The following is a 10,832-nucleotide window of genomic DNA, read 5'->3' on the forward strand; positions in this document are numbered from 1 at the left end:
CCAAACCAAAATCCGAATATATAATTTGGTTTCGGTTACAAACCAAACCTAAAACCAAATTCAAAAACGGTTTGGTTTTATTCGGTTTTTTAAACGGTTCGGTTTACAGTTTAACCGGGTAAAAACCAAACCGTGAACACCCCTAAATCCTACTGATAAATGTATACCTTAGGTGTGCAACAAATTTCCAAGCATTAGATTTCAAGGTCAAGACTATAAAACATGGCAATGCATCTTTATCTTGTCTGAAGATTCGTATAACCTTGTAATCATCGGTGGCTGAGTCATAACCAAAACCCCAACATACTGATCTTATGAGGAATGTTGAACATGGGGGAACTGTCATTTTTCTCACCTCTCGAGTTGAGGGATTGCCAACTAAAACCCACTGAGTGTTTGGAGTGATGCATACTAGGCCATTTGAAGAACCAGCAAGATGGCAGTCATGAAAGTCAAAAGTGTAGTCATCGACTTCACGCACACAGTTTCTTTTAACATCAGCAGGTGTAATTCGAGCCATGACGATCCTCCTATGACTACTTCCATTAGTTTTAGCATCTATCTTGTAACTGTGGTCTAATTGAGATTTAACAAAACCAGGGCTAGAAATAAGGGATTGCCACCACTTACACACACCCTTGCATCTGATTATATCCTTCACATCCAATCTTATAAATATCTGCTCAATGATGTCGTCAGGAGTATTATTAATCGGGAAGTGATATTGGTACCACTTCTTTTGATAGATATACCAAAATTATGCATTATTGGCTTGTATAATTAACTATAAACTTTGTACGTTGTGGTACATTTATCAAAATTTGTGGTAAGAATATCATCTCCCTTATTAATCTTTTCAGATTCGATATCACTAACTGGTACGGAAAGGCCCATGAAATGAAAAAGGAAATCGGCATAATAACTAGAAGTGTGGTTTATGGGGGAGGGGTTCTTAGTCATTTTGGTTTAAGTTAATTGCAAAAATGATCCCTGTGATTTAATACGTTTTGCAGACGCAATCACAATTCCATGAACTTCTGCACTATGGGTGACTAGTTTCGTTCCTGTTTGTTTTGTTTTTTTAACCATTAAGGGACTAAATTAATAAAGTGCTAGTGTTGGTATTGAATTAAGTCAATATATTTGTTTTTTTGTTTATTAATAAGAGACAATTAATAAGAGAAAATTTCCCATTCTTACAAGGACCAAGGATGCTCGAATGAATATAGCCTAGATTTTTTCAAGAACTTAATAAGAGACTACTAATGTCCAATATATATAGTTGATTCATGTGGTTATAATCCACTAGTGATGAATGTATTAACTGCTATGTTTAGAGAGAGACCGTACCTGCATTGTTGGGGTTATGCATTATGAATGCTGGCTATGCCCTCAAATACAAACCTCACAGCCGACGAGGATGATAACGAAGCAGATTCCTTGTTAAGGGGTGTAGTACGCACACCTCGTTGCACTAGTTGTTTATCTACGTCCTACAAATCTGTTTCCTAAGTAAGTTTGTTGAACTATGGCCGGGATTCAAGTAAGTTGGTCAGAGCTCCACGCCCTCTCCCATGTTATCATAATATTCTCTCTTTATCAGATTGGTCTTAAAGGTTCTCATTCAACTAAGCGTACAAGGGGCTTTTCAAAACAAATAATGGTTCAGCATGTAGGTCAATTTCAAGATAAGCAGCACTCACCCAGATTAACTAAATCACACATGATAGCCACACACTCTCCCAGATTATTGTATTGTTGAAGAGAACAGTACAAAGCATGGAGTTTTATAAAGCCAAAACCCATGAACATATTCAACCACATTTCGAGGGATAATAAGAACCTTAGGATAAAGAAGAATCAAACTTATATCTAGAAATTGTTTCATGATCTCTTGCATCAAAAACTCAAGTGAATAGAACTCGTAATCTATACCTTAAGTTGTCGAGTTATCAGGGAAAATCTTTGTTCATTTATTAGGGTAATTCTTGATACTGGATCTTACTGAGTCATTGTGAGCTTGTGCTATAGCAGCAGCAGTCGCTGCAACATCATTTTCCATCTCTGTTAATTTTGAAACTGTAAACTCTTTGTATTTCGAGACCGTATCAATCAATTTAAAGAGCTCATGTTCACACATCTGAACTTCATCATCATACTGCACCTTTGTTTCTTGCAACCTCGCTTTGGAAGTCTACAAATATATAGTTTGTTACAAATACAATGTGATGGAAACAATCAGATGAAATATTGATGTTCTATACAAGACACTGAAGACAGATCAAAGTTACAATTAAAGCTAATTATGGGCTGACTACTTTTAGCATTTGTATTATTTGTAGGGCACAAAACTCACCAAATGAAATGAAGTCATAAGCGATGACATTTTGATGATAATTTAACTTATTTGAACAAAATGATAAAGTACATTTACAGAATAAAGTACACGTTCAACTTCAGCAGCTTTGGTACAATACCAACCCAAGTCATTGTTTTATCTCTTTTTCTTTACCATTTTGAGACATTAGAAAGAAAACATACTACAATTGAACCCATTCAAAGATAAACAGATCAAAGTCCCACCCTAATTCGTATCCTCAGTACAGGTCCACAACATTCACCTAATTTACAAAAACTATGGGTATTTCCCAAGAGCCCAACTATTAGATCAAGAGTCAAAATTTATAAATAATAATTCCCAACATTTATTTTGAATGCACCATTTCTTATATAAACAAGTGATCTTGCTTCAGTGTCAAACTTTATAAACATGTAACTTGGTTCCCAAAGGAGAGAAAAACATTACCTCCACAACTTCACGAGCTTCTTTTTCAACAGCATCAACATCATGAGACTCGGCTTCTGCATTCTCGATGGAACGCCTAGCCTCCATCGCACACCTGGAGATGTAATCTTGTGTTCCATTCTTCATCAGATTCAATTGATTTTCCAACTAATCAAACAATCAGAATAGCATCGTCAAAAAAACAATAAAAGGATGAGTACAGATTTTGCGTAGGTCTAACTATAATAAAAGAAATAGTTTATCTAAGCTGATTAAAACAAATTGGTAATATTTTGTAACCCTTTGAGGCTGTTTGACATCAAACAAGACAACCTACACAGGCCCTTGAAAGTTGAAACTTTGCAATGACTCGTACCGGTATTTTATACTAATAAATTGGAATCATTGTAAATGCTGATATCTAAGATAAGGGATTGTACAAAGCATTTTCCAAGGAATATACTATAACGATGCATTTTATATTAGACACTCATGAAGCTTATACAAGCCTCATGATGCTTGGGGTAGTTTACGAGCTATTCTCCAATGTGTGTACCTGCCACTATGATTAGTTTCATTTTATCATTCAATATTCTTTGTCGGCTATGTTATCAATTTCGGTGGTATACCAGTTTTCGGTGGTGGGACGTAATTTCGGTATTGAATTTCGGTTTAAATATCGTTTCCGAAATTTTCGGTGGTTTTGACCGAAATACCACTGAAATTTCCGAAATTTCGGTGAATTCTGTTTCAGCACTTCCAGGTTTTATCTTTTACTCTTATTTATGTATATATATAAATATATATATAATATTATAATTACCGAAATACCACATGAAAAAAGGGATAAGTATCCTGGAATGTAACAAACTTTGGACGAATGTCTATAGTAGGAAATAACTAAAGTTTTGTGAATTGTATGTAAACAACTTTATAAAATGTTTATTGTATGTAAGAAAACATACGTGGCAACCATATAGAGGTGCCACTTGTCTGATTTTAATTGGTTGAATACATTTTCTTACATACAATAAACATTATTTTCGAGTTGTTTACATATAATACACACAACTTTAGTTATTTCCTACTATAGACATTCGTTCAAAGTTTGTTACATTACAAGATACTTATCCCCCGGAAAAAACGATATTTCGTATACCAGTCTGTGACCGAAACACCGAAATTTATTTCCTTAACTACTTAATCTGTCAGTCCATAAAATGTTTATTCTAGACACAAAGATGGCTGGATCTTAGTACTCACAAATATGAATGTGATTTTCTTTATTATGTTACAGAGCGCTTCGATAGACTTAGACAGCTAATTGAGCAAAGTTGTGGTCTAAATACCACATAATTATTGAAACCTCACTTGGTTAATGACACCACAATCAACATAAACTTGTATGGCTGGGTTTTGGAGATGTTACATTACATCATGTGTTTTTAAACTGAGAAAATGTTTAAGATCCCAAGATGTCACTGTGGTTGAATCTCAAAAGACGGCAAACAGGGCAATTCGATAACTAGAAGCAAAAATAAAGCACGCTTGTCTGTAGGACCGTACCCAAAATGGACTAAAAGAAAAACCATGGAGTTATATTACATATCTTTAACAAGTATTCAATATCTTTATGGTTACCTATCTAAAACTTCACACTCTCCTTGACGGCTGACATAATGATAAAGTGGTCTAGTGAAACTTTAATAAGAGGATACTCATAGAATGCAAGACATCTGGTGAAACTTATGGGTCAATAACCGATGGAGAAACTAGTGTTTACTATTAATGTTAAGAACAAGTTATGTGAGTCAAAGACCGACTAGGTAGTTTTTAACTTTTAATCATGTATTATATTATACAATGAAACATGAAGTAGTAAATCATAAGTTCTATATCGTTCAACAACGGTGTGTCAACTTACTAGATCTCAGACATAGCAGATATGATAGCAGACACCAGTTTTAGTTGAAACTTTGCAATGAGTCATACCGATATTTTATACTAATAAATTGGAATCATTGTAAATGCTGATATCTAAGATAAGGGATTATACAAAGCATTTTCCAAGGAATACACTATAACGATGCATTTTATATTAGACACTCATGAAGCTTATACAAGCCTCATGATGCTTGGGGTAGTTTAAGAGCTATGCTCCAATGTGTGTACCTGCTACTATGATTAGTTTCATTTTATTCTTCAATATTCTTTCTGTCAGTCCATAAAATGTTTATTTTAGAAACAAAGATGGTTGGATCTTAGTACACAAATATGAATGTGATATTCTTTATTAAGTTACACAGCGCTTAGATAGACTTAGACAGCTAATTGAGCAAATCTGTGGTCTAAATGCCACAGAATTATTAAAACCCCACTTGGTTAATGACACCACAATCAACATAAACTTGTATGGCTAGGTTTTGGAGATGTTACGTTACAGCATGTGTTTTTAAACTGAGAAAATGTTTAAGATCCCAAGATGTCACTTTGGTTGAATCTCAAAAGACAGCAAACAGGGCAATTCGATAACTAGAAGCAAAAATAAAGCACGCTTGTTTGTAGGACCGTACCCAAAATGGACTAAATGAAAAACCATGGAGTTATATTACATATCTTTAACAAGTATTCAATATCTATATGGTTACCTATCTAAAACTTCACACTCCACTTGACGGCTGACATAATGATAAAGTGGTCTAGTGAAACTTTAATAAGAGGATACTCATAGAATGCAAGACATCTGGTGAAACTTATGGGTCGATAATCCATGGCGAAACTAGTGTTTACTATTAACGTTAAGAACAAGTTATGTGAGTCAAAGACCGACTAGGTAGTTTTTAACTTTTAATCATGTATTATATTATACAATGAAACAACAAAGACCGACTAGGTAGTTTTTAACTTTTAATCATGTATTATATTATACAATGAAACATGAAGTAGTAAATCATAAGTTCTATATCATTCAACAACGGTGTGTCAACTTATTAGACCTCAGTCATAGCAGATATGATAGCAGACACCAGTTTTAGTTCGGAAATCATGTAATTAGTTACATAATTAATCCCAGGGGGTAAAGAGTACCTATAAACCATAATATAATTTTGATACCAGGAGAGTAAGATTGTAGGACTTACTTCATCAATTCGCGATTGAAGCATGGCCATACGATTTCGTTTTGCATCAATCTTTGCCTCAATCTCACGAGAAGCTTGTTGAAGATGAATCTGAGTTTCAAAATTTTCAAGTGACGTTTTCTTAATCTCGTCACTGTTAGAAGCAAGTGCAGGCTTCAATGTTGATTTATAATCGATTCCAAGCACCTCAGCAACAGTTGAACCTTTGGCATTCAACTCATAATGGATGTCATTTTCAAGTTTCAACCTACAAATTCAAAAAACATAAACATCAATCAGATGTTCACTAAAATTGTACTGTCTGGCATATTCATGTTCATGTTATGTTCCTCCAAAGACAATTAACCTTGATTTTAAACACTGGCAATTACAGGACCTAAAAATAAGCAGCAACAACCTAATCACATCTATAATCTTCAAATGAAGATCAAAATTAAATGACAAAGATTTTAACACAACATCAAACATAATGATTCACCATTCTATCATTTTGCATGTGATGCAAAATACATGAGATTGCAAATAGTTAATGAAACACAGCTATACTAAATCACAAAAAGTACCTCCTGATAGCCTGGTTGCATTCAATCTGGAGGGCCTGAATCTCCTTCAACTTTGTCCCGATGGCAGTGTTAACATCCCAACACTTCTCTTCCCACTGATTCCTCTCAATCTCAGCCTCTCCAACATCTCTCTCCACCAATTGCAACTCCCGCTTCATCCTCTCGGCATCCCTCATATTGATACTCTGCTCTTCCACCTTCTTCGTCAACTCCTCATTTTCCGCAAGGGTCCTATTCGTCTCCTCCTTTTTAACCCCCATCTCCTTCTTTTGTTCCTCTATCTGCTTCTCCATATTCGCATCACGCACCTGCAACTGCTCGATTATGCCATTAAACTTCACTACATCCTTTTCCAAGAGACTCTTTTCCTCCTCCTTTGTTTCCCTCAATGTCGGCCCAGACTTCATAGCTTCCAACTTCCCCTCTAAATCCTTGACATTCGCTTCCAGCATATTCACATTCTCCTCCACCGAATTCTTCTCCTATGATATTAGCATGTTTACAAATTACTTCAAAACAATAAACAAAACACCTATTTTGGACGATCTATCTACACTTCTAAACTTACATAAAAAGCATTTAGGGTCACTGTTTACCCCTCTATGCTGAAATTATAAATATATAGATACAACATGTGTATATATATATATACCTTTTGTAACTTGGCCATGAAATGTTCATCTTCAGCTTCCATAGCGTCATCATCACCCCTAATATAATGCAAATAAGTATTTAAAGTATACGAATTCACGGCATCTTTAGTAAACAACCGAGACTGACTGTCATTCACAATATGATTATCAGTAAAAGTATCAAGCTGAACTAGCCAATATAAAACACCTAAAACACTAGGAAACGAATGCGGCGTCCCAGGCGCTTTCAACGCCGATTTCGTTATCTTAACAGGACAGTTCCAGATTTTCAAAACCAAAAATATTTCCTCCTCTGAATAACTATTATTATTAGAATTGTTGTTGTTGTTGTTGTCGATTAGGCGGTCGAGACGGGCGACGATAAACTTTAGGGTTTCGATGATGTCTTTATTGGAAGGTAAGGGTTTTAGTTTGAGATGGACGTGGAAAGAGGAATTGGAAAGGTATGAATTGATTGTGGAGACGGCGTGAAGTTGAAATGATCGGTCGGAGGTGTTGATGGCGGTGGCGCGGTGGTTAGGGTTTGAGTTGGAGATAGAAGGACGGCTGCTGCAGAAACTGGCGTCGGAGTCGCGGCGGGAGGTGGTGGAGAATAGATATGGATTAGTTGGGGTTGGAGTGGTGAATTGGTTGGATTGGCGGTCGGATGGAGGAGGGCGACGGGCGGGTGGTCCTCTCATGATGACGGTTGGGTTTGAAATTTGGGTTTTTTGGTTTTTCCAACTATGGAGATTTGGGGGTAAAATGGAAGAAGATAGTGACACGGTGATTTGGGAGTGATTTTCGAGATTTCTTTTTTTTTCTCCCGCCTTTGGAAAATTTTGGAATTTTATTGTTCTCCCGCCTTTGAAGTTGTTCTAACAAAGGAGATGTGTAGTAGTGCGGTGGTGGTAGGTGATAATGGGTGGTGGTGGTGGTAACAATGTATTTTTTTTTTTAGAACAATAAGGGTCGGGTCACGTGTATCTGGACTGGTTACCGTAGACTTAAGACCCATTTTCTTCCCTCTGTCCGCCCCACCCGGTAAATGCTCCACGAAGGCCTAGAAAACCTAAAGCCTGTAAATCTCATGCCCGAGAGTATCGAACTTGGGACCTCACTGTCCGGGTGTCCATCTACTGAGGTAATCAGTGGAGACCGGGTAACAATGTAGTTATTGATGTAAATGGTAGTGTAATTGTGGTTCGGTAAAAAAAATGATATTATAGTTATTTGATGGTTAAGAGATGTATTTTTTGTAAATAATTTTATTAAAGTAATGGGGAAACCCTAGCCCTGGTACCACAATTGGATAACCATTGACACACCCCGTATGAGCCATATGATGCCGGTAAGATACCTCTATCCTAATCCCCACATGATCTGGGCACCCCGAAGGATCAAAGGATTGAACCCGCGTAATTAAACTTCACATATGGGTTTAGACTTCATTGGTAACGGTTATCTTAAAGGAATTATTTTTGTCTCCAGCGGAGATCGAACCTGAGACCTTAAGGTCAATGGAAGGGGATTCCCTCAAGTTCCTCCAACTTGACTAGTCAAGTTGGGAGGATCTTGACCCTTGATTGAAAATCAAGGGCAGGAAATCAATGGCCAAGATCCTCCCAACTTGACTAGTCAAGTTGGAAGAACTTGAGGGAATCTCCTTCAGTCACCAAGTGTTTGTCTTACCACTAGGCTAATTCCTTAAATAGTTTTATTAAAGGTATTATAGAGATATTAGGTGGAAAATTTTGAATTAATAAATAAAGATGAGAGATAGTTTAGATAAATATGGTTGGAACATATTTTAGGTATATTTTGGGTAAATTTAGTGGGTGAGTTGCGAATGTGTTGAAAATTAGGGTTATTTTAAAGATAAAAGGTTGAAAATAGGGGAATGATAGTTTGTTTTATGATAAAGTATAAGATGGATACCCGCGCAAATGCGACGGCGGTGGCGGCAAACCGACAACGAGTGGTGATGGTGGCGGTGGTGGTCACGATGTGGCTATTAAGTAATTGATGTAAATGGTAATTTAGTTATTTTATGGTTAAGAAATGTATCTTTTGTAATTAATTTTATTGAAAGTATTATAGAGATATTAGGTGAAAATATTTAAATTAAGAAATAAAGGAAATAAATAGTTTGGATAAATATGGTTTAAAAAATATTTTAAGTATATATATGGTAAATTTAATGTGTGGGTTATGAATGTGTTGAAAACTAGAATAAGCGGGGGTTATTTGTTTTATAATAAAGTATAAATATAGATAGATATAGATAAATATAGACACAAATTCTTTTTATAAGAAGAAAAAAATATATAAAACATTTCAAAATAAATTGGAAGAAAAAAAAATTGATTTCAAAGTAAATTGTGTTAAATGAAAAGACTCTCATATTTGACATGAATTGAAAATATGAAAAGTATATATATATATATATATATTTTATTCTCATATTAAAAAAAAACTTTTAATGTCATCTTCTACGTTTTTTAGGTCCCAATACGATTTTTGACGGTGTTTGTGGACGATTAAGATGTAGACAACTTTACCCCTATCAAAAGTAGAGACATTGTTTTCAGTTTCTACCAAAAGTAAAAAAAAATGAGTATGAATGTAAGATGTTATGGATAGGGTGCTAACATAAGTACAAATTTTAGAAGACCTTATTGCAAGTCCCAAATTATTATAATAAATTTTCAATGAAGTATATCTATCTATATTTATATTATAAAACAAACTACGTACTTTCTCATCTTTTCAACTTTCTACCTGTAAAATACCTAAAATATCCTTAATTTTCAACATAATCATAACTTACACAGTAAATCTACCAAATACATGCCTAAACTTTTTTCCAACCATATTTATCCAAATTATCTATTTTATTTATTCTTTAATTTAAATATTTTCACCTAATATCTTTATACGAGTAGTTTTTTTATTAAAATTATTTACGAAAGATACATTCCTTGACCATAAAATAACTACACTACCATTTACATTAAATTATTGTTATATTAATAATCGCATCGTTACCACCGCCGCCGCCACATCTCGTTAATTTATTATTTTCTCTCTTTTATATTGACCCAACTCAACTAAAACCAACTTTTAAGTTACTACAACAACCCAACCAAATTACTCGTATTGATTTAATACATTATAATGTTTTATAATTAACTTTTTTTAATTTCAAGTATTTTTTTAAGAAAAAAAAATTATATACCAAATTATTTATTTATCATGAAAAAAATAAAATAAGTAGATTCTTAAAATATTTCACATTCATTAACACATATTAAACAAAATAGAAAATAAATACCTCAGATACATGTAGTACTAGAACATAAAAATTACAAAAATTGGAAAAAATGAAATTGCTCATGATATTGAGAATTCGGATAATTTTATAGATCTTCAAGATTGAAAACATAATTTGGATTCATTATTGGTAGAAATAAACTAAAATAAATTTATAGTAGAGAATGAAAAATGTCAATAAAAAAAAGAATTATAGCAAATATCTAAAAAAATATGTAGTCCAATTGTAAATATATATACACATGTAATAAAACATACAAACTCACTTGATATACAAATTCAAAATCAATGAATATAAAAACAATTTGAATGTTGCAGATGTCGTGTTTAGCTACAGTACATGACACATCTAATTATTTATGCCACAAACAACGTCAGT

General features: G+C 34.2%; 1 protein-coding gene across 1 annotated transcript; it reads right to left on the reverse strand.

Annotated features, from left to right (window-relative positions):
• Nucleotides 1-1,729: 1,729 nt before the first annotated feature.
• Nucleotides 1,730-7,956, reverse strand: LOC122605276 (kinetochore protein NDC80 homolog). Its single transcript, XM_043778185.1, has 5 exons — nucleotides 7,141-7,956; nucleotides 6,489-6,970; nucleotides 5,926-6,172; nucleotides 2,807-2,953; nucleotides 1,730-2,194 (listed from the first exon to the last, which is right to left on the reverse strand). The coding sequence occupies exons 1-5, from the start codon at nucleotides 7,819-7,821 to the stop codon at nucleotides 1,970-1,972; spliced, it is 1,782 nt and encodes a 593-aa protein (XP_043634120.1). The 5' UTR covers nucleotides 7,822-7,956; the 3' UTR covers nucleotides 1,730-1,969.
• Between the last annotated feature and the right edge of the window lie 2,876 nt (nucleotides 7,957-10,832).

This window comes from Erigeron canadensis, chromosome 6 (assembly GCF_010389155.1).
Source record: "Erigeron canadensis isolate Cc75 chromosome 6, C_canadensis_v1, whole genome shotgun sequence".
NCBI classification, from domain to species: domain Eukaryota; kingdom Viridiplantae; phylum Streptophyta; class Magnoliopsida; order Asterales; family Asteraceae; genus Erigeron; species Erigeron canadensis.

Excerpts from the sequence above, each read along its gene's own strand:
- LOC122605276 (XM_043778185.1), bottom strand. The coding sequence starts at position 7,821 with ATGAGAGGACCACCCGCCCGTCGCCCTCCTCCATCCGACCGCCAATCC. Across the intron at positions 6,971-7,140 it reads TCATGGCCAAGTTACAAAAG|GAGAAGAATTCGGTGGAGGA; the intron begins GTATATATATAT and ends CTAATATCATAG. Across the intron at positions 2,195-2,806 it reads AAGCTCGTGAAGTTGTGGAG|ACTTCCAAAGCGAGGTTGCA; the intron begins GTAATGTTTTTC and ends ATATATTTGTAG.